Source organism: Tursiops truncatus, chromosome 11, assembly GCF_011762595.2.
Source record: "Tursiops truncatus isolate mTurTru1 chromosome 11, mTurTru1.mat.Y, whole genome shotgun sequence".
Taxonomy (NCBI): Eukaryota; Metazoa; Chordata; class Mammalia; order Artiodactyla; family Delphinidae; genus Tursiops; species Tursiops truncatus.
Window position 1 is genome coordinate 58,109,298 of NC_047044.1, and position 27,568 is coordinate 58,136,865.

General features: G+C 39.4%; 1 protein-coding gene and 1 pseudogene across 5 annotated transcripts in view; one reads left to right on the forward strand and one right to left on the reverse strand.

The window, feature by feature from the left end:
• RBMS2 (RNA binding motif single stranded interacting protein 2) overlaps nt 1–27,568 on the reverse strand; it is a 62,682-nt gene that overhangs the window by 21,861 nt on the left and 13,253 nt on the right. For 4 of the 5 annotated variants that reach the window (XM_033866459.2, XM_073788495.1, XM_004332703.4 and 1 more), the window contains one exon: nt 2,175–2,341. In XM_033866459.2, the coding sequence (XP_033722350.1) occupies nt 2,175–2,341 (167 nt within the window). Of the gene's footprint in view, nt 1–2,174; nt 2,342–7,149; nt 7,403–27,568 lie in introns of those variants that run through there. The other variant, XM_019952136.3, reaches the window with a different exon arrangement.
• Nucleotides 13,726–26,416, forward strand: LOC109552890 (RNA-binding protein 7 pseudogene; annotated as a pseudogene).

Below are 27,568 nucleotides of genomic sequence, written 5' to 3' on the forward strand. Positions count from 1 at the left end.
GCTCCTTACTTCCATCTTATTGTATATGCTGACCCTGACTATTCTCATCCCTTCAGACATAGCAGAAGGTAAGGCAACTATTGGGAAGGGCAAAATGAAAGTCTAAAAGTATAGTGAAGTAGAATTGAGTTTTTTCTCTGTCTTGTGGAGTGAGAGGATTGATTTTTGCAGCACATTATATTTAGTACAAGAAATACACGGTGGGGCTTCCCTGGTGGCGCAGTGGTTGAGAGTCCGCCTGCCGATGCAGGGCATGCGGGTTCGTGCCCCAGTCCGGGAAGATCCCACATGCCGCGGAGCGGCTGGGCCCGTGAGCCATGGCCGCTGAGCCTGCGCGTCTGGAGCCTGTGCTCCGCAAGGGGAGAGGCCACAACAGTGAGAGGCCCGCGTACCGCAAAAAAAATAAAAAAAGAAATACAGGGTGCAGAAATCAAGGAACTAGACTGATATGATACTCTTTTCCCTCATAAAACAACATTTTTGCCAATTCCCATTCCCTCAAAAAAATTACTAGTCCTAGACTAAGTTCCCTGAGTTCCATTTAAATAGCCTTCTAAAGCAAGGTAAGCCGAGGTAACAGATTCAGATTTTATACACACATCTAGCCTTTAGAGACTGATTTTGTGCAGCCTGGTGCTAGCAAACTTCCAAAAGCCACTACCTCAGTAGAGTAAGGGATTTATAGAGTACCTCTGATGCCGCATACAACTACATTTTGAGGGGAGAATGTTCTCCCTCTTCAGGATTTGGAACAGCTGCCACATACTCATACTGTTATGGGAGTTTGAGTTACTTTGACCACTTTAGAAAATTGTTTACTAGTATCTACAAAAGCTGAACAAATGTATATCCTATGATTTAGTAATTTTACTCCTAGGTATATACCCAACATAAATGTATATACTTATACACATGCACCAAAAGACATGTACAAGTTCATAGCAGCACTATCTGTATCCATAATAGTCACATACTGGGAACAACTCAAATGTCCAGCAACAGCAGAACAAGTAAATAAGTTGTGGTATATTCCTATGATGGAATTCTATAAAGCAATAAGAATGAACAAATTTTTGCTATATGCAACAATGTGGATGAATCTCACAAACAACACTGAACAAAAGAAACCAGACATAAAACGGTACGTGCTATATCATTATATTTATATGAGGTTCAAACAAGCCACATCAATCGTTTAGAAGCCAAACAGTAGATACCTTTGGGGGTGGGAGAGAGACTGTCACTGGGAGGTGGGCTTCTGAAGAGCTGGTAGTGTTCTATTTCTTGATCTGGTTACCAGGGACTGTTACAAGGATGTGTTCACCTTGTGAAAATTCACTGTTCTATAAACACTTCTGATTTGTGCACTTCAATAGAGTTTTAAAAGATGGTAAATTTACACAGACTAAGGTTCCTATTTTTATTTCTTTCTAAACTCGATTTCCCCTTCCCCATTAATATTACCATCCCACCAGACTTCTGCCTCTAATCAGTCCCCCATATAAATGATTTGAAACACATATTTCTGCCAAATGGAATTGAGCTGGCCTCTCTGCATTCTTGCAATTTTTCCAGCTTTCCTAATTGGGCTAATTCCATGGTAGTTGTCTCCACCTCATGACTCAAATCTATGCTGAAGAAACCCCAAAGATCTTTAGGGGGTAGATGCCAAGTGACAACTCTTTCTCCATTTTCTTCTTTATCCACTAATTTGAGGGCTCCTCTGGGTCACTGAGAATAACTCTAGCAGCAGAAACTCTCCTAAGTGTATAATTCGATTGGCTAGTCCCACTTTCTTCTATCCCTACTGCTGGTTTTCACTATCTACTAATCAATATCTTCAGAGATACTGAGCATTTCTATTCAAGGTGTAAGGAAAGGAATATTTCCACTAAGACCATCAGTTCTGGGTACATGCTGGAAACAAAGTCACATACTAACTAGGCTTCAAAGGTCAGCCCTATCCAGCTTTCCTCAGAGAAACACATAAAAGTTTTATATATTGGTAGTAGGTAGAATTTCTCTAAGAGGGGCTGCTGAGAAACCTTGCAACTATAGGGGTAGAAGCAAAATATTGATAATATTGCATTTCAGGATAAGAGTATCTGGTAAGAAGCCAGTATCACCAAATCTGTACTGTCCCTGGAGACCTACCCCTATGTACCCCAACTTACGACTGACACAACTTGACTAGGTCCTGGTCGGTAGTGCTTGGCTGCAATCCCCGGATGTAGAGGTTGGTTTTACTCAGCTGGTCATTTACAGTGCTCCCGCTGCTGCTGTTAGGGGTGCTGTTGCTTGGACTAGGTGGTGCCATTGGCTGAGACAACGACACATATGGCTGCAGGGAGACATGAAGAACAGAAGGTCAGAAGAATTATACATTTAGATGCTGAAGAGTGAGGAAGATCTTGGCCCCTTGGAAAGAATGATTCCAAACTTTAACAGCAATGAAGTCATCACAAGAGTTAAAAGGGCTTCCCTGGTGGCACAGTGGTTAAGAATCTGCCTGCCAATGCAGGAGACACAGGTTCGAGCCCTGGTCTGGGAAGATCCCACATGCTGCGGAGCAACTAAGCCTGTGCGCCACAACTACTGAGCCTGCGCTGTAGAGCCCGTGAGCCACAACTACTGAGCCTGCATGCCACAACTAATGAAGCCCATGTGCCTAGAGCCCGTGCTCTGCAACAAGCGAAGCCACCGCAATGAGAAGCCTGTGCACTGCAACAAAGAGTAGCCCCCGCTCGCCGCAACTAGAGAAAAGCCCTCAGGCAGCAACAAAGGCCCAATGCAGCCCTTAATTAATTTTTTAAAAAGAGAGTTAAAAAAGAAACCTAAAGGAATTCCTCTCTGCCATAAAATAAGAAAATATTTAACTGTCCTACCTAACTTTCAGGGGAAATGAGAGGCCAAAATAAGCTTGATAAAGGTTTTGAAAAAAGGTACTTAGTTATAGAGGAACGTTTTTATCATACAGATGCTGGAGACACAATTAATGTATGCCTCTTAAGTAAACTGTGTAATGAGACAAGACTAATAAAATCTAGGTTCCATTCAAAAATCACAGAGGAACTAATAAAAATTTATTAAATGATGAAGGTATAGAAAAGTTGAACATAGATTATTCATAAAACTGTAGAATATGAGACTGCAAAATACCTGCAGGAACTTGAAAATTATTATAAGATTAGACAAACAAAATGAAATACTAATTACCACGCCAGGTAGTAAAAAATGAAATTTGTTACTATGCTGATAGGGGTTTAGTCATAAGTTATTTACAAGTTTTTAAAAGTTTAAATATGAATGAATAATAGATAAAGTATGGTTAAGGAAATCCAGCATTTGGGGTGAAACATCTGTAATTTTTCACTACTGATACCAGGACAGGCAACCAGACTCTGCTACATTTTGGGGCCCCTTCTGTAGGGGGGTACTTCTGTTAAGAGAAAAATTACCAGGTTGACTGGAACATGGATCCATTTCTTTCATGGCATATTTTATACCCTTATGCTCTAATCAGGCTTCTAGTGTATATAGATATATGTGGTTCATAATCATCTAAATTTGCATAATTACCTATAACATAGTGCATTTTACTATATCATACTCATATTCCAGTTCTCCCTTGGCTTAAAGCACTGTGTAGTGTAAATCTGTTTGGAATTACTTCCCTATAAAATACTAGATGCATCTCCAGGTCTTCCCCCTCTCTCTCTTCTTTGGTAGTAGTAGTAAGGGATTAGAGTGGTAACAGAAGAAAAAGGGAAACATGAATATCAAAGAGGGGAAATCTTCCCCCCAAAGAATCTTAATGTGAAATGTGCCTCTTACATTTCATGCCTCTGATCTTTAGCAAACTTTAAAATAAAAATCTTTGCTCAAGATAAATATGTTGAAGCAAGTATCTACCTATTTCTGTCACTATACATAATCACAAATGTGTACCCATTTGCAAATACACAGTTCATTCCTCAGCTCTATCCTGCAGCAAAGAAGAAACCCAATACCACATTCTGGAATGGCCCAAAGCCTCATGACCTATTGTAGCTCTTGATACACCCTTTATATTTCCTATCCTTGTCCCCCTCTCTTTGCCAGCACTTACACTAGGATTTTCCATATAGAACAATCCATGTGCCAGAAGAATATGAATTATTCCTCTGTGGTGGTAGTGATAGTCGACAAGTGCAGGGTAGGGCACATGCATGTTTTTCAGCAACTTTCAGAAAACAAGACAAAAACAGGGCAAATAAACCTAAAAGTCATACATTCAGTGCTAGAAATGGCAGTACATACTTTAAGAATGATGTTGAAATCTCCACTGAATTAGTAGACATGTAATAATAATCAAATACTAGTGGTCTACGCCCCCTCCATTATCACTACTGTTGTAAGTGCACCATCTGATTTAAAGTAGAGGCAAGAAGGGACTTCCCTTGTGGTCCAGTGGCTAAGACTATGCTCCCAATGCAGGGGGCCCGGGTTCAATCCCCAGTCAGGGAACTAGATCCCACATCCCAAAACTAAGAGTTCACACGTCACAACTAAAGATCCCGCATGCAGCAACAAAGATCCCACATGCCACAACTAAGACTGGGCGCAGCCAAATAAATAAATAAATATTTAAAAAATAAATAAATAAAGTAGAGGCCAAGAAGATTATCAACTATATTCTAATCATGGCTGTTCCTGAGTTCAGAATAAGATCACTGCTGGAGATCATTCACTAAGATATGCCTTTCCTCATCTCTAAGGAATTGCCATTATTGATCCTTAGCTGAGAAAGCCAAGCTGCTTCTAATATGAGAGTCTAGGGAATTCCCTGGTGGTCCAGTGGTTAGGACTCGGCGTTTCCACTGCTGGGGCCTGGGTTCAGTCCCTGGTTTTGGGAACTAAGATACTGCGAGCCGCACAGTGTGCCACACCCCCACCCCGCCCCTAAATAAATAAATAAATAAATAAATAAGAGATTCTAGGCCTGTGGGTGATGATGATGCCAACAGTAACAATGATAGCAGAAGCAACTCTAGCAGCATCATATCATGTGCCAAGCACTGGCAGATGAGATCACCTGCCTCAGCTAGAGTTCATCTATCCCCTTGCCTAATGTGAGAGAATATTCCTAAGAGGAAGTTATCAATGATGCTACGACTGTCCAAATAAGAACACAAGGGTAACTGAGGAAAGAAATAAATTGAAAAGAAGCTTTTGGTTTACTACCATGGTTATAACCTTGGTTTTAACACTAATGTCTTAGTTATAATCTAAAAATATGTCTTAGTCAATGATAAACTTGCTGCAAGGCCAGAAAAATTCCTAGAAAAAAAGATGTAGTTCAGAAAATAAAAACCCAAAACTTTTCTCTTTTGCTATTCCCAAACAGCTTCTGAAACTACTATATAGTCTCCAAAGAGAAAAAATAGAAAAATATTCTCTTTTCAAGAGAATTCAGTAAAAAAGGTCAAGAAAGCCTCTAAGTAAAGCTTATCTGGCTTCCCGAAAGAAACTATTTGGAGAGACAATAATAACTAATGTAAACTAATGATCCTTGTTTACCTATGTACATAAAAGAGAACAGGGCAGTATATATGAGAGTTCAGAGGACTGAGAGATATTCTTACTGGGCGAGAGAAGGGTGGGGCAGTATTGTCTCTCTTGACTCCTGTTGGTCTGTAATGGTTCTCTGAGGCCACTGGTTCTCTGTCCGAGTCTAAGCTAAAAAATGAAGAGCAAGATTTGAACTGTTTAAAACAAGGCCCTCATATTTGTCCTAGAATCTTAGACACCTGGGATGGTATTAGATTTGCCTTTAGAAATAAAGGATGGTAGCATATTATCACGTAGCAAAGAAATATGTAAAGTTATCGAGTAGAAAAGGTAGGTATGAGTCTTTTTTACAAAATATTTATTCATTTATTTGGCTGCGTCGGGTCTTAGCTGCAGCACGTGGGCTCTTCCTTGCGGCGCTCGGACTTCTCTAATAGTGGCGCGTGGGCTTCTCTCTAGTTCTGGTGGGCGGGTTCCAGAGCTCGAGGGCTCTGTAGCTGCAGCATGGGGGCTTAGCTGCCCTGCGGCATGTGTGATCTTAGCTCCCTGACTGGGATCAAACCCCGTCCCCTGCATTGCAAGGTGGATTCTTAACCACTGGACCACTAGGGAAGTCCCTAGGTATGAGTCTTCTCATGAAGGAGATTTAATTCTGACTGGGAAACATGAACAGGTTTATAAGCTGAGAAATGACATGATAACATATATCTGAGAAAGCTAACACTAGGTGCATTATCCCAGCTGGTTCGGAGGGGTAGAAGACCAGAGGTGGTAAGACTAGTTAGGAGATATTAGACATGAAGGGAGGTCAGGAAAAAGTATAGAAGTTAAATTCAGACTGGCAGAATTTGAAGTTATCTGCTTGATGGATATATGCTGAATACTTTTAGAATAAATACTGGTTAATTTATTCAGTTAGTAAACATTTAAATACCTTTAAAATACTATGCAGGGAAGGCGTGAAAAGCCTGGTAGTTAGCATGGAAGAGCCTGGAAGTTTGATTTCTTAGCTAAAAGTTAACACACCACCTTAGAAATATAGGCTTATAAAGGCGGTATTAATGCTTTTAGAAAGTTCTAGTATTGCACTACTTCTCTGGGAAGTGGAGTAAACTCAGTTATGATAGCTAAAGGTGGGAAGCAATCTCAGGGCAAGGACTTTTTGGCTTTGGATCTTCCAGTGAAACCCAGATGCCTATGGGCAATGCGTTACCAAGGCAGAACAGGGAACACTGGATTGCAAAGACGAATTGATTGAATGCAAACGCTAGGGAACACCAAATTTGAGGTTGGTTGGAGACTAGAATCTATCAATAAAAGGTGTGTGAGAACACTAGCAGGGAGAGGACTTGGCTGTTTCCTAGAAGGGCCACTCCCCTTGCATAGTAAACAGCCATACATAAAAGCTGAAAGAAGGCAAAGAAAGGTAGGACAAATGAGTTAATGGATATAAAGTACTTAACATGGTGTTTGGCATACAGCAAGTATAAACTGTCAGTAACCGTTATTATTTTAAAATTTGGAGTCTTTTAAAAAATGGAGTTCTTCTATAATTAAAGGACAAAATTCTCCTTCCTTTGCAGAATATGGATAACTCACCCAAGTTGAGCTGTTATTTGTCTGCAGAGACTTGATGCTTCCCCAGCAGTTCTTTTTTTTTTTTTAATTTTTATTTATTTATTTATTGGCTGCATTGGGTCTTCGTTGCTGCACGTGGGCTTTCTCTAGTTGCAGCGAGCGGGGGCTACTCTTCATTGCGGTGTGGGCTTCTCATTGCAGTGGCTTCTCTTGTTGCAGAGCATGGGCTCTAGGTGTGTAGGCTTCAGTAGCTGTGGCACATGGACTCAGTAGTTGCAGCTCGCGGGCTCTAGAGCGCAGGCTCAGTAGTTGCGGCACACAGGCTTAGCTGCTCCACAGCATGTGGGATCTTCCTGGACCAGGGCTCAAACCCGTGTTCCCTACACTGGCAGGCGGATTCTTAACCACTGCGCTGCCAGGGAAGTCCCCCCACCCCCCAGAAGTTCTTAAGGATCCAGGAAAACTCTGGATAGATGTTTTTATGTAAAGCACATGAAGAGATTTGAGCCTATGAGGCAGGCAGCGAGATAACTACTTAGTAAGCAGGCCCTGACCATCTTCAGAACTACCTCTCTCTGACCTCCTCAGAAAGTTACTTATGTCTAGATTATAAAACGATTCCTTATGTTTTGTTCTTCTTTTACTGTCTAGGGCTGAGGCCTTTTAGATAAAATACTGAAGAGACTTTAATTTCCTAAAGATTGGTGGGGTGGTATTTGAAGGATGGTTAGAGAACTGTCCTATAAAATATCCCATAAGAATCTCTGGGATAATAATCCGGGGAAGGGCTTATAGTATGGGGATAGAGAAATATATAACTCCTTCATCTTCATCCAGAAAAAGAAAAATCAAACTCCCGTCTTCCTGTAGCAAGGAACTTTATGTTTCCTGTCTTGCTGAGTTACAGGAAACTAGGAGACAAGAGGGCATTCTTCCTTTTGCTCTCTTGCAAGAGATCATAATGGTAGAAGTGATACAAGGCCTACTTCCCAATCACTAAGTTTTCATCAGATCTTTAAAAGAATGATCTAGTCAGATGAGCTACTTAAAAACTAATGTAACTGAAACACTGTCTTTATTCTGAAAATACGGTTCTCTGATCAAGTGTTCATTTTGCCTGGTTTAATAAAATTCACAAACCCTGTATCCATTCATTTGCTATCAAAGTTATCCCCATCCTAAGCCCTTAACTCTTACTGTCACCAGAGCAGGAGAAAACTCCATCCCATGTCTAGTGCCCAGTGAAGTTCCTGGCATAGAGTATAAGCATGGATATTTGCTAAAAGGAGTAAAATAAACTTAGGGGATTTGCTAATTGTGTATCATCTTAATAAACGCCTAAGAAAGTCTCACAGATACACAATCCAGTGGCCTGACATCAAAATTCCTATTACAACCTGGATATTGATGATCCACAAGACAAGTTCCTAAAGCCAGTGGTCTCTGGGACATATAACACATCTGAACATTTTTGTCTAAAAATACATTATTTTCTGAGTTCTGTCATAATGTCTCCTAATAAGAGAAAGTCCACTTTCCCTGCAAAGTAACAGACCTCCTAATATTCACTCATGAGACCCTTTGCATTATTTGAATCATTCAATAAATATCTGAATGCAAATATGTCCAAGCCCTGCTTGATGCAGTGGGGACTCACAGATGAGTAAGAGTGTAAGTGAAATATTTCATAATAAATTTAAACACACACTCACAAGAAGCCATTAAGTACTTCACAAACCAGAGCGTACAATCTAGATAACTAGCAGAAAAAAATATGTGTGCTAATAGGGATCCAAGCAAAATGGTATAAGAACATGAAAGAAGAAACAATTCCTGAGGGAAAAGTTTCTCAAGTAAGATGTTTGGGTTGTACCTTGAAGGATGAGTAGGATATTAAACCTTTAATAGGGAGCCATAGGGAAATGCAAATCAAAATCATAAGGAGAGGGACTTCCCTGGTGGCTCAGTGGTTAAGAATCCGTCTGCCAATGCAGGGGACATGGATTCGATCCCTGGTCCCGGAAGATCCCACATGCTGCGGAGCAACTAAGCCCATGCACCATAACTACTGAGCCTGAGCTCCAGAGCCGGCGAGCCACAACTACTGAGTCCGCGTGCTACAACTACTGAAGCCCACACGACCAGAGCCCATGCTCCTCAACAAAGAGAAGCCACCGCAATGAGAAGCATACACACCTCAAGGAAGAGTAGCCCCCGCTCACTGCAACTAGAGAAAGCCCATGCACAGCAAGGAAGACCCAATGTAGCCAAAAATAAATAAATAAAATAAATAAATTTATTTAAAAAAATCATAATGAGATACCACTTCATATCCACTAGGATGGCTGTAATAAAAAGACTATGACTTTACTCAAAAGTAACTTTGACGGCTAAAAGAACAAGTGTTGGTGAGGCTGTGAAGAAACTGGAACCCTTGTACACTACTGGTGGGAATGTAAAATGATGCAGCTGCTTTGGAAGACAGTTTGGCAGCTCCTAAAATGGTTCAACACAGAGTTATCACATGACTCAGCAATTCCACTCCTAGGTATGTACCCAAGAGAACTGAAAACATATGTCTGCACAAAACCTGTACACGAATTTCGCAGCAGCATTATAATAGCCCAAAGTGGAAACAACACAAATGTCTACCAACTGATAAATGGATACATAAAATGTGGTATATCTATACATGAGCTTATTATTCAGTCATAAGAAGGAAAGAAGTACAGATACATGCTATAATATGAACCTTGAAAATATGCTAAGTGAAAGAAGGCAGTCACAAAGGACCACTGATTACATAATTCCATTTATATGAAATGTGTATAATAGGCAAGTCTTTAGAAACAGGAAGTAGATTAGTGATTACCTATGGCTGGGAGAGGGGGATAATGAAAGAACTGGGAAGTGATAGCTAAGTGGGCAGAGTTTCTTTGGGGGGTGGGTAATGAAAATGTCCTAAAAGTATGGTAATGGTTGCAGGACTCTGTGAATATACAAACGCCACTGAACTGTACTCTTTAAATGGGTGAATTGTATAGTATGTGAATTATATCTCAATAAAGCCGTTATAAAAATTTGATAGAGATGGGTAGCGAGAAGAGGACATTCCAACCATTGAAAACTTCTTGATATGTTAGGCTATCACAGGCTAGTATGACCTAGCACAGGATTCAGCCTAGGTTGGCATCACCCTACTTCATTTCCAGACAGAAAATTCATAAGATTAATAAATTTTATTGAAATTCAAGTGGAAATATGAATTAGACATTAAATCATATCAGAGCAAGAAAGGAATATTTTCTGTAATCCTCCTCCCTGAAAAAAAAAATAACATTAAAAACAAAACAAAAACAGAAAGTTATCTCTGGAACACGCAGCACCTGAGCCAGAGAACCCATACCACGGATCTGCCCACCATACCTGGTTTTATTTTATTTATTTATTTATTTAGGCCACGCGGTATGGCATGCGGGATCTTAGTTCCCTGACCAGGATTGAACCGGGGCCCCCTGCAGTGGGAGCTCAGGGTCTTAACCCCTGGACCACCAGGCAAGCCCCCATACCTGGTTTTCAAAGCTGACTCTCAGCACTTCTACTACTTCCTCTTAGCTCAAGTAAACCTGACACCATCTCCAGCTCCTCATCTCCTCCCCCCTACTCTTTCATGGCTCTTACCACTACAGTAGCAATCTGTTGTCTACATCCCTTTAATACCAGAGGGAGTTTTTACATTCATACCAGGTGATACTCAAACTAGTTCTCAAGTATAAAATTGATGTTTTTAAACCCTAAGTCAAAATAACTAAAGAATCCTCAGTTAAGCATACAGCCAAACACATTGCTCAAGAATCCATTCACCCTTCCAGATGCACTAGCCACTCTTGTCCACCTTGCTTTATGCCTTGGAAGCTGACCATATAGAGTGTATGAACAGGCTCCCTTGCCCTCTGGCTTCCAGTTGGGTTTGGCTAACCAGATATATACCAGTAGGATATCAAAGGGCAGGAGGAGAATGAGACCAGAGTATTTCTTTTCCTAGCTCCTTTCCCTGCCAGAATACCGTGATTTGGCTGCATACCTCTACTGAAGCCCATAGTTCTCTCCATACACTCTTAGATTCCGGTAATCTCTCTCAGTTCTTTGACCTTTTAGATATAGAGTACGTAGGCTCTGTAATTGCTGGCCATAGGGTACTCTACTCCCTCTCACTGGTTTCCCTAAGTCCCTTTGTAAATAGTCCCTTTATTAAATCTTTCTCAAATTACTCCGTTTGGGTATGCATCTGTTTCCTTTTAGGACCCTAAACAATGAACAAACCATTCTACCTTAAAGATTCAGGTGCAAGAGGATATGTACCAGGGCTTCCCTGGTGGCGCAGTGGTTGAGCTTCTGCCTGCTGATGCAGGGGACACAGGTTCGTGCCCTGGTCCAGGAAGATTCCACATGCTGCGGAGTGGCTGGGCCCGTGAGCCATGGCCGCTGAGCCTGCGCGTCCGGAGCCTGTGCTCCGCAACGGGAGAGGCCACAACAGTGAGAGGCCCGCGTACCGCAAAAAAAAAACCAAAAAACAAAAGAGAGTATGTACCAGAAACTCTTGAGAAACTCTGCTTTCTTTAAGATTGGATAAAGAACCTCCTCACTGGGCAAAAATCCTCAAGGCACAGTTTGATGCAGAATTCTTTTCGTCCAACAATTTAACAGTATCTTAAGTTAAACTGTTGATTTAACTTTATGATTTCATATCATCTTCCAGACAACTTTGTGAAGTAGAGCAGGTGATGTGTTATTTCCCTTCTAAAACTCAGAAACTGAGGTTCAGTTTTATTTCAACATTCCCTCTGTTATGTTGCTTCACTTTTTGTTAAGCAGAACCAAGTAATGGAAACCTTAATACTGACAGTATCCAAACCAAGTCAACCAGCTGAGTAAACATGTAAAGCAGTCCTTTCCATGACCCTACATCCTTTCTCTCCCTTCTGGAAAGAAAACAGTTCTAAGTTCCCTGGCCATAGGTAATGTCTAGTCAAAGTAGAACATTTAAGGAACAAAGGCATTTGAATTGTGAACCAAATAAATTAGAGGAAAACCTACATAAGACTGGTGCTTACATAGACTTACTAGAGCAAGAGCCCTCAATTGAAATATATGGGCAATTCTATTGGGGGGCAGAGCCCTTTTAGGCACAGTGTTTTTAGGCAGCACAATCCCATGCCTCTATCCCAAGGAATAACCAACTATGCCACCAGTTTGTGGGTACATGTCAGCAATATCTCATATGTACCAGGAACCATAAAGCAAAAAGTTTAATTAATTCTCAGGACAGAAAAAGGATCTTTGAAGGTTAAGTAGCTTAAGTCTGAACATGACCACCAACTGCTTGTGGAGAACACGGGTAGGATACAACTGAGCCCCCATGGAGTGCTACTCTGAATTACACAACCCCTCCACTATTCAGCCTAGCTGGTGGATCATCGTATGGCCTGAGAAGGAGTTGCAAAGTGAAAAAGAATAACGGCATCATTGGAGCTTCAGAGTTTGCAGAGAAGTATATGTGCCTCTCTTCCACAATCAAGTTGCCTCAGATAGAGAAAATATATAGGAAAAGATAATGCCTGCCTACAGTTTATTTTGCCCTACCTTGTCATTTACCCTATTTTCATCATCTGACACAATTTTATTGTGGTCAGAAATACAGAGATCACAAACTCATAGGAAGTGAGGAAACACCAGCACTCCTCTTCTTCACCCTTATACTACCTATACAAAGAATTCCCAGATTGGTAGATTAGGGATCTGGTTTTATCAAGGCCTAAAATCTCAAAGTCATGAAAAGATTCTGCTCCTGTGACCATTATAGAAATATTTTTGATTCACCAAACAATAAACACTGGCAATACTACACACCTGAAGAAAGTAACCTAACCAAAGAATATGGAAGGTATATATGCCTAGTCTATTTTCAGATCAAAATAAAATGTATACATGCAACCACCTAGCATTACGTTAGGTATATAAAGTTTAATCCTTATTCTAGCCTGCCTTTTTTTGGTCACGCCACAGGGCATGTGGGATCTTAGTTCCCCAACCAGGGATCGAACCCGCATCCCCTCCACTGGAAGCGTGGAGTCTTTAACCACTGGACCGCCAGGGAAGTCCCTCTAGTCTGCTTTTTACAAGTCACAAAGAACTGCAGATATAATTTTTCAAAGTCTGATATAATATACATAAAATACGTCCAGAAAGATTCACAAGAAACGGTTAATAATGTTGGCCGCTAAAAAGATGAACTAGGTATATGAAAGATGGAGTGAAAACAGACTTTTTGAACCTTTTATATTTTATACCAAGTCCATACATCTATTATCTATTTAAAAACAAAAGAAAAAGTTTCAAGGTCCAACATACTAATTTTTTAAAACTAGGATAGAATGTTAAAACACTTGAGTCCATACAGCCTGACTCCTGGACCCATGCTCTCATAGTTCCTAACATACTCTGAATCTCAAAAAAGACAGTGATCTGAACAGAACTAGTCCTTGGCAAAGTGTTAACCTAGTTTATCAAACTCATGGTCTTAAACTACAATTGGGAATGGGGCAGAAGTCGGAGGTAAGGGGTGGAGGTGAGGACTGATTGCCGAAGAACTGAATACCAAAAGCCAACTATAAACAAAGTGATAAGGTCTCCAAAAGAGGAAGAGAAAGTTCTATAAGTTCTATCTAATTCCTGGATAGTAATGTGGAAGGTTATGTAAGAATTTTTGCAAGGTCCAGTACCCATAGCCACATAAAGATATACTATTTATATAATAGCTACAGTATACTTAATCCATAAAGAATATAGAAAAGAGGGAATCCCTGTTCTTTTAGGCTGACATATTAAAACAAAACAGCGATTTTTCTTTCTCCTTATTACAAAAAGTTTTGACAGAACTTACAGAGCAGAATCTCAGGTTCCTACTTACCTCTGGTATCCTTTGGAGGTGAAATTGGAAGAAAATTTAGAATGAGAATAAGAGACTTATAGCTTAGAGGCAACCCTCTACTACCCCTTCACTTCTTTCCCTTTCTCTAGTCTCCATCCTCTCTCTTGCTCTTTTCCATTCTTCCTCCATTTTTTCCCTTCTTCTCTATCTTTGCTTAGGCTTACTCCTGACAGTTGCATTCAGTGATATCCTTAAGTAATAATTAGCCTGGCTGTGGTATTAAAGTTGCTCATATCTTAACCGATTAAAAAAAAAAAAAAAGACAGTCCTGGTTCAGAGGATGAGAAGCAAAGTTTAATAAGAATAACTTTTTTTACTATTAATTATGGAAAACATACAAAGGCAAAAGAAGAGTATGATGAATCCCTACACATTTATCACTTAGCTTTAACAATTATTCATGGACAAACTTGCTTCGTTTGTAACTCCACCTATTTCCTTACCTCCCATATTATTTCAAAGCAAATATATAATTTCATTACAAAATATTTCAGCATGTAGCTCTGAAAAATCTCTTTAAAAAAATATAAACCCAAACAACACTATATCATCTAAAAATTAATAATTCCTTAATTTTATAAAATAGAGTTAAAATTTCCAATTGTCTTATATATGTCAGAATTGTTTTGTTTTGTTTTACAGTTTATTTGAATTTTTTTTTTTTTTTTTGGCCACACTGTGCGGCTTGTGGGATCTTAGTTCCCTGACCAGGGATTGAACCCAGGCCCTTGGCAGTGAAAGCATGGAGTGCTAACCACTGGACCTCCAGGGAATTCGCCAGTTTATTTGTTTGAAATAGGATCCAAGTAAGGTCCACATACTGTCACTGGTTGCTGACACATCTTTTAATCGACAAGTTCCCTATCCATTCCTATTTCTTGCAGTTTTCTTTAAGAACTTTTAAAATTTATTTATTTAGGCTGTGCTGGATCTTCCTTGCACTGCACAGGCTCTCTAGTTACAGCACACGGGCTCTAGAGCTCATGGGCTCAGTAGTTGAGGCGAGTGGGCTTAGTTGTGGTATGTGGGATCTCAGTTCCCCGAACAGGGATTGAACCCAGGCCCCCTGCATTGGGAGTGCGGAGTTTTAACCACTGGACCACAAGGGTAGTCCCCTATTTCTTGCAATTTATTGTGAAGGAAATTCTTATGTTTGTACCAGCATAAAAATTAACCCATTCAAAAACCATTTAATTAGAGTTACCATATGATCCAGCAATCCCACTGCTGGGCATATATCCAGAGAAAACTAATTCAAAACGATATTGGCAGGGGGCTTCCCTGGTGGCACACTGGTTAAGAATCTGTCTGCCAATTCAGGGGACACGGGTTCAAGCCCTGGTCCAGGAAGATCCCACATGCCGCAGAGCAACTAAGCCCGTGCGCCACAACTACTGAGCCCACGTGCCACAACTACTGAAGCCCACGCTCCTAGAGTCTGTGCTCCACAACAAAAGAAGCCACCACAATGAGAAGCCCACGCACCACAATGAAGAGTAGCCCCCACTCACTGCAACTAGAGAAAGCCCGCGCGCAGCAATGAAGACCCAACACAGCCAAAAATAAATAAATAAATATTTTAAACAATGGTTTAGATGGCAAATTTTATTTAAAAAAAAGATATAGGGGACTTCTCTGGCAGTCCAGTGGTTAAGACTCCACGCTCCCAATGCAGGGGGCACAGGTTTGATCACTTGTTGGGGAATTAAGATTCTGCATGCCATGCAGCGTGGCCAAAAAAAAAAAAAGATATATGCACCCCAATGTTCACAGCAGAACTATTTACAATAGCCAGGACACGGAAGCAACCTAAATGTCCATCAACACATGAATGGATAAAGAAGATTCAGTATATAAATGTATAATGGAATATTATTCAGCCATAAAACAAAATGAAACAATGCCATTTGCAACCATCTGGATGGACCTGGAGATTGTCACACTAAGTTAAGTAAGCCAGACAGAGAAAGACAAATATCATATGATATCACTGATAAGTGGAATCTAAAAAAATGATACAAATGAACTTATTTACAAAACAGAAATGGACTCAGAGACATAGAAAACAAACTTATGGTTATCAAAGGGGAAAGGGGGTGGGGGATGGATAAATTAGGAGTCTGTGATTAACAGATACATGCTACTATACATAAAATAAATCACACTACTATATATAAAATAAAACAATAAGGACTTACTGTATAGCACAGGGAACTATATTCAGTATCATGTAATAACCTATAATGGAAAAGAATCTGAAAAAGAATACATATATATGTATAACTGAATCACTGTGCTGTACCCCTGAAACTAACACAACATTACTAGTCAACTATATGTCAATAAAAAGTTGTTTGTTTTTGAAAAAAAATTTATTAAGTAGGTACTATTTGGAGAATAGAAAAAAGAATCTATAACTGAACAATTACCTATTGTATCTAATATGTAGCATGTGGAGATGCTATGAAGAAATGCAAAATGAGAGAAAAGGTTGGCCTTCAAAAGGCACAAGATGGAATGCAAAAACAGAACAATGACATAAAAACATAAAATCAAAACAAAACTTCCTAGTAACAACATAGCTTCTCTAGTGACTATTGATGTTAATCTCAATAGTCAACTGACCTTTTATTTTATTATCTTTTTCTCAGGCGAAGGGAAGGGAAAATAACAAATGTTGGCTATTTACCACATTCCAGGCCCCATAGGATTTTGTTATCTAATATAATCATTACAAAGAAGATAATGAGGGCTTCCCTGGTGGCACAGTGGTTAAGAATCCACCTGCCAATGCAGGGGACACGGGTTCAAGCCCTGGTCCGGGAAGATCCCACATGCCACGGAGCAACTGAGCCCATGTGCCACAACTACTGAGCCTGCACTCTAGAGCTGGCAAGTCACAACTACTGAGCTCACGCGCCTAGAGCCCATGCTCCACAACAAGAGCAGCCACTGCAATGAGAAGCCCGCGCACCACAACAAAGAGTAGCCCCCACTTGCCACAACTAGAGAAAGCCCGCACACAGCAACGAAGACCCAATGCAGCCAAAAATTTAAAAATTAAAATAAATAAATAAAAGAGACAGTAGAAGAGAAATTTAGAAAGTAGGAAGGTGGAGGTTTGTTTAAAAAAAATGATAATGAGATAATGGGATAGGTATAATTTCCATTTTCTTTTCTTTTCTCTTTTTTTTTTATCCACACTGCACGGCTTGTGGGATCTTAGTTCCCTGACCAGGGATCAAACTCAGGCCAACGGCAGTGAAAGTGCCACTGAGCCCTAACCACTGGACTGACCACCAGGGAATTCCCTCCGTTTTCATTTTTACTGATATGGAAATTAAGGTTCAGAGGAGTTCTTTCTTTCCCAAGTTTACATAATTAATAAGTAGTAGAATCTTATTTTTGACTGAGGATCATCTGGTTCCCAAGTCCGCATCCTTTCCATTGCTGTTTGTCTAAACACAGGAACAGCAATGGCTTTCACGAACTATAAGCAAGGTCAACAATTAGCTCCAATTATTTTTTTAAGAGATCAATTTCTAAAATGTGTTCAAATCAACAGTCTAAAATGACACCAGAAAACAGGTAAAGAGGGACTTCCCTGGTGGTCCAGTGGTTAAGACTCTGCGCTTCCACTGCAGGGGGCGTGAGTTCCATCCCTGGTCAGGGAACTAAGATCCCACAGGACACTCAGTGTGGTCAAAAAGAAAAAAAACAAAAAAACAGATAAAGAAACTTAGCTTATCATTTTACCTCAATAATCAAAATATCTACTAGATTTAAGTACTGGTCTGATATGTGAAAATGGAACTAAACTGAGGAATCTGATCATCATTTTCCCTGGAGAAAACACTTACTGCCCACTCCACTGCTCCCTTCAGTGTAGAGGGACAGACATCAGCATATCGCTCCTGCTGTGCAGGCAGCTCTAGAAGCAGCAGCACAGCTGTGTCCTCTTTCGCTCTGGGGGTTCAACTGCCTGAAGGGAGCACACACTCAGCTTTGCTACCTTACACACTGGTGAGGTTTCACAGGGGTTGCCCCACAGGGGAAGTCTGTAGTTTCTCTTTGGTTTGGTTTTGATCACTGCTTGCACCTAGATGGAGAAATCTGTCTAATTCTGGCAGTAGTAGGAAATCCAGTGGCCCACAGATACAAGCTACCTTCTTGAATATTAGTGTTATCAGTAATAAAGTTGTTCTTTTTATTTCCATTTGTCAATTTTCTTCTTATTTCTCAACTGGAGTGGAGGAAGAAGGATGCTTCACTTTGAAACCCGCAAACCCCAGCAGTCTTTAAGGGCTAGGCAAGTATTTCCTCTGGTAGTTGAAATGGAGGCCAGGGTAAAATGTTAGTGTGCCTGGCCCTACCAGTTTACAAATCCTATAATTGTAAAATAATGATTTAGTAATAATTCAATTTGGGACAACAAAGAAAATCATTTTCATTTATAATGTAAGACCTTTATTTCACAAATGAGGAAAAATCAGATTCAGTTTTGATATAAGCACTCAGTTATTCACTATTCATTTAGCAATTGAGTAGGCAATGAATCAGTGTTTACTAAATGTTTTTTCAAAAGTATATTTCTTGACTATAGAGCCCATTAACTAGCAGAAAGGGGTTAAAACACAAGGGCTCAAAAATGAAAGACTATAGTTTAATTCTAGTGTTGCCATGTACTAGTCTGTGACTTTGGGTAAGTTGCTTAACCTTACCTGCAAAATGCAGACAGTAACAGCAACTATGTAATAGGATTAGTGTGGGGATTGAAATAAATACATATAAAGCTCTTATAGTGCCTGAAATATAAAAGGAGCTCACATCCATTCATTCAATAAATACTTAATGCCCGATTTAGAGCACCAGGCACTATGTCTGACAGCAAGGACACAATGCCAAGCTAAAGATGGTCTAAGACAAAGACTAGAGATGGTCATGGTTCTAACAGAATTCAGCGTTTAGTAGAGATATAGCCATTAATCAAATAATCACAAAGTAATTGTATAATTACCCAGTGTGATAAATGGGCTAGGAAAAAAAAAGAACAGAAGGCTGTGACCTACTTTAGTTAGTATAGTCAGAAAGGTGACATTTAAGTGAGATTTCAAGGAGAAGCAGAGACTAGCCACTCAGAGAATGAAATAAAGGATCATTCCAGAAAGAGAAAAGGGCAAAAGACACAAAGTGAGATTTTCTACTGAATCTGAAAGAAACAGAAGGCCAGTGAAGCTGGAGTGTAATGAAGGATGGAAGGGTAGGCAGAGACTTCCAGGCTGTGTTAAAGTACTTGGCTTTCATTCAACACAATAGACAGTCAGTGAATGATTTTGTGCAAGAGAGAAGTTATAAGATCTGATCTATGTTTTGAAAATATTACTCTGGCTACTATGGGAAGAATAAATAAGAGTGAGGCAGGGGGTGAAATGGCAAGCTCAATTAGGAGGCCACTGTAATAGTCCAAACAAGAGACAATATAGTCTATAATTGGAGAGATGGCTGTAAAGGTGGAGAGAAATGGAAAGATCTGAGGTGTAGTTTATAGGTAGAATCAAAGGACTTGCTTATAAATTAGATGCAGGAAAGTATAGTGTCTAGCTTGAGTAACTGGCTGGATGATGGTATCATTCACTAATGCTGTAGAGATGGAGGGGAGAGCCAATTTGAGGACTGCAAAGCAATCATTACATTTTGAATATGTCAATTTTAATAACCTGTGAGATTTCTAGGAAAAAAATATCAATTCAGCAGTTGGATACACAGAGGAGAAGTCTGATCTAGCAATTATCTGTAAATCTGTTAGCATAGTAATAAGTGAAATCTAGGAATAAAGTATATTTAGAAAGAAGGCAAGAAAGCCTGAAGAAATATAAACACTCAGAATTTGAGTGGAGTAACTGACAAGGAGGTCAAAAGAGGAGGGCAAAAGGGCAAGACCCAAGAAGGTTGTGTTACCAGAGACAACAAAAGACAAGAGTTTCAAGAAATGGGGAATAGTCAACTCCAGCAATGCCACTAAGAGGTTATGTAAGATAAAAACTAAAAAACAAACAAACAAAACACTAGTTGGATTGGGCAACTTAAAAGTACTATGGACTAGAGCAAGCAGAAGAAAGAATCAGTGAGCCTGAAGAGAGATCATTTGAATTTATCCAGCCAGAAGGAAAACAAAAAAACAAGCAAACAAACAAAAACCAGAATGAAAGGGAATGAAGAAAGCCTATGGGACTTACGGGGCATAATAACAGAAACAAGCTACGAACTACTGGAGCTGCAGAAGGAGAGAGAGAGAAAGGGGTAGAAAGCTTATTCAAAGAAATAACGGCTGAAAACTCCCCAAATGTGGGGAGAGATGTGGACATCCAAGTTCATTAAGCTAATAGCTCACTCCAAAGTTTCAATCCAAAATGACCTTCTCCAAGATGCATTATAGTAAAATCATCTAAAATCAAAGACAAATTAAAAGTCAGTTTGAAAAAAAAAAATGTCTCTCATACAACAGAGCCTCCATAAGGCTATAAGCAGATTTCTCAGCAGAAATCCTGCAGGCCAGGAGAGAATGGGATGATATATTCAAAATGCTGAAAGAAAAAAAATGCAAAACAAGAATACTTTACCCAGCAAAGTTGTCCTTCAGAAGTGAAGGTAAGATAAAGACTTTCCCTAACAAAAGCTGAGAGAGTTCACCACCACTTGACCTGCCTTAACAAGAAATGCTGAAGAGCTCTTCAATCTGAAAAGAAAGGATGTTAACTAGTAACACAAAAACATATGAAAATATACAACATACTGGTAAAGGTAAACATACAGTCAGATTCAGAATACTCTAGTACTGTAATGTGGTGGTGTTAACCACTTAACTCTAGTATAAAGGTTAAAGGACAAAAGTATTAAAATAGCTATAGCTACAATAATTTGTTAATGGACACACAATATAAAAAGATGTAAATTGTGACATGAAAAACATAAAATGGGGGTGGGGGTAAAAGGGTAGATTTTGTATGCAATCAAAGTTAAGTTGTTATCAGCTTAAAATAGACTGTTACATCTATAAGATGTTTCAAGTAAGCCTGAGGGTAACCACAAAACAAAAACCTATAACAGATACACATAAGATAAAGAGAAGGGAATCAAAGTATACCACTATCAGAAATCATCAATTCATAAAGCAAGACAGTAAGAGAGGAAGAAAGGAAGAAAGGAACTACAAGACAGCCAGAAAACAATGAACAAGATGGCAATAATAAGTCCTTACCTACTTATAATTACTTTAAATGTAAATGGATTAAATTCTCCAATCAAAAGGCACAGAGTGGCTGAATGGATAAAAAACAAGGTCTAACGTTTATGCTGTTTGCAGAAGACTCATTTACTACAAGGACACACATAAGAACAAAGTGAAGGGTTGGGGGCTTCCCTGGTGGTGCAGTGGTTGGGAGTCCGCCTGCCGATGCAGAGGACGCGGGTTCGTGCCCCGGTCCGGGAAGATCCCACATGCCGTGGAGTGGCTGGGCCCGTGAGCCATGGCTGCTGAGCCTGCGCGTCCGGAGCCTGCGCTCCACAACGGGAGAGGTCACAACAGTGAGAGGCCCGTGTATAGAAAGTGAAGGGTTGGAAAAAGATATTCCACACAAATGGAAACCAAAAGAAAGCAAGGATAACTATACTTATATCAGAAAAAAGAACTTTAAGTCAAAAACTGTAACAAGAGATGAAGAAAGTCATTATATAATGATAAGAAAGGGTCAATTCATCAAGGGGATGTTAACAGTTGTAAATGTGTATATACCCAACATCAGAGCACCTAAAATATTGAGCAAATATTAACAGATCTGATGGGAGAAACAGACAATACAGTAATAGCAGAGGATTTCGATACTCCACTTTCAATAATGAATGGATCACCCAGACAGAAAATCAATACAGAAACAATGGACTCGAACTATACTTTACATCAAATGGACCTAACAGACATATACAGAACCTTCCACCTAAAAACAACATAACAGGGCTTCCCTCGTGGTGCAGTGATTGAGAGTCCGCCTGCCAATGCAGGGGACACGGGTTCGTGCCCTGGTCTGGGAAGATCCCACATGCCGCGGAGCGGCTGGGCCTGTGAGTCATGGCCGCTGAGCCTGTGCGTCCAGAGCGTGTACTCCGCAACGGGAGAGGCCACAACAGTGAGAGGCCTGTGCATCGCAAAAAATAATAATAAAAAAAAAAAATTAAAAAATAATAAAAAAAATAAAAACAACATAACACACCTTCTTCTCAAGTGCACCTGGAACATTCTCCAGGATAGAGCACATTAGGTCACAAAACAAGTCTCAGTAAATTTAAAAATACTGTAATCATACCAAGTATCTTTTCTGACCAAAATGATATAAACTAGAAATCAATAACAGAAGGAAAACTGGAAAATTCACAAATATGTGGAAATTAAACAACACATTCCTGAACAACCAATGGGTCAAAGATAAAATCAAAAAATATCTTGAAACAAACAAAAATGGACACACAACATACCAAAACTTATGGCATGCAGCAAAAATAGAGCACAGAGGGAAGTCTAGAGTGATAATTGCCTACATTAAGAAGAAGAAAAAGAAAAAGATCTCAAATAAACAACCTCAAGGAACTGGACAAAGGATAAATTAAGCCCAAAGTTAGCAGAAAGAAGGAGATAACAAAGATCAGAGCAGAAATAAATGAAATCCGGAATAGATAAACAATGGAAAACTGTTAGTTTTTTTTTAAAAGATTAAATTGACAAACCTTTAGCTAGATTTACCAAGAAAAAAAGAGAGAGGACTCAAAGAAATAAAACTAAAAATGAAAGAGGAGACATTGCAACTGATACCACAGAAACACAAAGGATCATACGACACTGCTATGGACAATCATATGCCACCAAATTGGACAACCTAGAAGAAATGAATAAATTCCTAGAAACATACAATCTACCAAGTCTTAATAATAAAAATACAGAAAATCTGAACAGACTAATAAGTAAAGAGACTGATAATCTCCAGGACTAGATGGCTTCACATGTGAATTCTATCAAACATTTAAAGAAGAATTAATACCAATTCTTCTCAAACTCTTCCAAAAAAATGGAGGAGGGAACACTTCCAAACTCATTTAACAAGACCAGCATTACCCTGATACCAAAGCCAGATGATGACATTAAAATAAAACAAGAGATCAACATCCATGATGAACATAAGTGCAAAAATTCTCAAAAAAATACTAGCAAAACAAATTCAACAGCACATTAAAAGCATCATACACCATGATCAAGTGAGACTTATCCCTGAGATGCAAGGATGGTTCAATATACACAAATCAATAAATGTGATATAGCACATTAACAGAACAACAAAAATCATGATAATCCCAATAGATGCAGAAAAGGCAACTGACAAAATTCAACATCGTTTCATGATAAAAACACTCAATAAATTGGGTACAGAAGGAACATACCTCAACATAATAAAGGCCATATATGACACGCCCACAGCTTATATCATATTCAACAGTGAAAGTCTGAAAGCTTTTCCTTTAAGATCAAGAACAAGAAAAGGGTGAACATTCTGACCACTCCTATTCAACATAATACTAGAAGTCCTAGCCAGAGCAATTAGGCAAGAAAAAGAAATAACGGCATCCAAATCGGAAAGGAAGAAGTAAAATTGCCTGTTTGCTGATGACATGATTTTGTATACAGAAAATTCTAAAGACTCCATCAAAAAAGTGTGAGGCCTAATAAACAAGTTCCATAAAGTTTCAGGATACACGGACTTCCCTGGTGGCACAGTGGTTAAGAATCTGCCTGCCAATGCAGGGGACACGGGTTCAAGCCCTGGTCCAGGAAGATCGCACATGCCGCAGAGCAACTAAGCCCGTGTGCCACAACTACTGAGCCTGTGCTCTAGAGCCCATGAGCCACAACTACTGAAGCCCATGCACCTAGAGCCCGTGCTCTGCAACAAGAGAAGCCACTGCAATGAGAAGCCTGTGCACCTCAATGAAGAGTAGCCCCTGCTCGCCACACTAGAGAAAGCACATGTGCAGCAACAAATACCCAATGCAGCCAAAAATAAAATTTTAAAAAAAGTTTCAGGATACAAAATCGAACATACAGGGCTTCCCTGGTGGCGCAGTGGTTGAGAGTCCACCTGCCGGTGCGGGGGACACAGGTTCACGCCCCGGTCTGGGAAGATCCCACATGCCGCGGAGCGGCTAGGCCCGTGAGCCATGGCCACTGAGCCTACGCGTACGGAGCCTGTGCTCCGCAACAGGAGAGGCCACAACAGTGAGAGGCCCGCGTACCACACACACACACAAAAATCGAACATACAAAAATCAGTTCCATTTCTATACACCAACAATGAAATCAGTTTTATTTCTATACACAAACTATCTGAAAGAGAAATAAAGAAAATCCATTTACAATAGCATCAAAAATAAAATAGGAATAAAGTAAACAAGGAGGTGATAGATCTGTACATTGAAAACTACAAAATACTGCTGAAAGAAATGGAAGGAGACACAAGTAAATGAAAAACAATGTTGTGGGTTTTTTACAGAAATAAAAAGTTCCATCCTAAAACTCATTTGGAATCTCAATGTACCCTGAATAGCCAAATCTTGAACAAGAAGAACAAAGCTGGAAGTCTCAAACTTTCTCATTTCAAAAATTATTACAAAGCTATAGTAATCAAAACAGTGTGGTACTGGCATAAAGACAGACATACTAACCAATGGGACACAGTAGAGAGCCAGAAATAAACCCTTGCACATATGGTCAAATGATTTGACAAGGGTGCCAAGACCACTCAATGAGAAAAGAACAGCCTTTCCAACAAATAGTATTGGAAAAACTGGATATCTACCTGCAAAAGAATGAAATTGGACCCTTACCTTACACTGTAAGGGTAAAAAATTATCCTTATACAAAAATTAACTCAAAATGGATCAAAGACCTAAACATCTTGGAAGAAAACATAGGGGAAAAACTTCATGAGATTGGATTTGGCAATTTCTTGGATATGACACCAAAAGCACAGGTAACAAAAGAAAAAAACGGATAAATTGGACTATATCCATATTTAAAACTTCCATGCTTCAAAGGACACAATCAACAGAGTAAAAAGGCAGCCTACAGAATGTAAGAAAATATTTGCGAGCCAAAGCAAATCACACTCTCTTTGTGGGCAACCTTGAAACAAAGTCACAGAGGAGCTCCTTTTTGAGCTTTTTCACCAGGCTGGGCCAGTAATAAAAGTGAAAATTCCAAAAGATAAGGATGGTAAAGCAAAGCAGTTTGCGTTTGTGAATTTCGAACATAAAGTATCTGCTCCTTATGCCATGAATCTACTTTACGGAATCAAGCTTTTTGGAAGGCCCATCAAAATTCAGATTAGATTAGGAAGTAACCATGCCTCACAGGAGGTCAGTTTGTCATATCCCCAGCATCATGTTGGAAATTCAAGCCCTACTTCCACATCTCCTAGTAGGTAGGAAAGGAGCTAAAATGACTCGATCAGCACAGATAATTCAAAGATCTTTCTCTTCTTCAGAAAATTTTCAGAGACAAGCAGTGATGAACAGTGTTTTGAGACAGATGTCACATGGAGGGAAATTTGGTTCTCCATATCTGGATCAATCAGGATTTTCCCCATCAGTTCGGTCATATAATCATACTTTAAAAAAAATTTTTTTATTTATTTTTGTCTGCATTGGGTCTTCATTGCTATGCACGGGCTTTCTCTAGTTGTGGCGAGTGGGGGCTACTCTTCCTTGTGGTGCACGTGCTTCTCATTGCAGTGGCTCCTCTTGTTGCACAGCACAGGCTCTAGGCGCACGGGATTTAGTAGTTGTGGCACGAGGGCTCAGTAGTTGTGGCAGACGGGCTTAGTTGCTCTGTGGCATGTGGGATCTTCCCAGACCAGGGATTGAACCCGTGTCCCCTGTATTGGCAGGTGTATTCTTAACCACTGCGCCACCAGGGAAGTCCCCCACATAATCATACTTTTAACCAATCTTCAAGTTCCCAGTGGCGCCAAGATACACATTATCACAGAGAAAAGTCAGAATTCTCATTCCTACATAGCAGATAGACATTATAGCCGTAAACAGTGTTACACCACTGATCATGGGTCTGACCATCATTACAGAGAAAACAGAGATGATTTCTTCTATGAAGATAGGAATCACGATGGCTGGAGCCATGACTATGATAACAGAAGAGACAGTGGTAGAGAAGGAAAATGGTGCTCATCTCGACACTAACAAGTGATAAAAGGATGTTTTCATAAGGTCATTCTAGGCCCTTTTTGTTAATTTGTCTGGGACTGTTTTCTTAAAAAACTGTATAGAACAGCTTTATAAGTCGCCACATTTCTTTATAAAAATTTTAAAACCTAACAGCAGTCCAATACAGAAACGAGAAGAATTGTGGTTCTAGTTTTATTACATTAATAACCTTTCACCTCAGGGTTTTAAGAGGAGGCAAGGGTTTTATGCAAACGAAGGTGCCACAATTCCTAATCACTTTAGATAGTTGAGGAAGGGATGTATTATATGGATTAGCTGTATTATGGAGCAAATATTTTAATTATCTGTTATCTTTTTGTACTGCAAGAAGTTTCTTGTTAGTGAATCAGATTTTTGGTGTAATAGAAAACATTCAAGTTGATAGTCTGAAATGACTCAATATTTTGTTAATAAATGAGAAAATGTAACTTCAGTGATTCATTTTACTAACATTTCAGAAAGCTGTTTGGTAAAGCTTCAGGATAAATCATATTATTTAACTTCTTAGAGAACTTAAGTGTAAGTTCTGTGACATAATCTTGAACTTTACCATAACTGAACATACAAGTATATATCTACATGTGCTATTTCATTATAAAATTTTAGAATTTGTTCATTAAATCATGTTTGATGTATGACTGAAGCCACTCAGTAAGTTAAATATCTCTAAATGTATTTTTTTACAGTAAAAATACAGTGTTAATGTAAATCCCCTTATTCTGGAAGAATAAAAATGTAAATGCATGGTCAGATAAAATGGTAAAATGTTTTACTAAAAGTATACTTTTTTGGGGAAAAAATGGTTCACAAAACCTTTAAATGCTGCCTCTATAACTCAAACTTCTAAAATTTTAACATGTTCAAAGTACCCAAGACAAGTGCACAAGGACACATTTTATTGTTGAAATTGTATAGGTTGCTTTTTGTTTTTATTTGAACATTTGAGAATTTAGTCTTAAACACTTTCTGATTTAAAAACTTTAAAACCTTGTTTAACAAAACTTTTATGTATCAAGATACTGTTTCCAGGACTTCCCTGGTGGCATGGTGATTAAGAATCCACCTGCCAATGCAGGGGACACGGGTTTGAGCCCTGGTCCGGGAAGATCCCACATGTCGCCGAGCAAC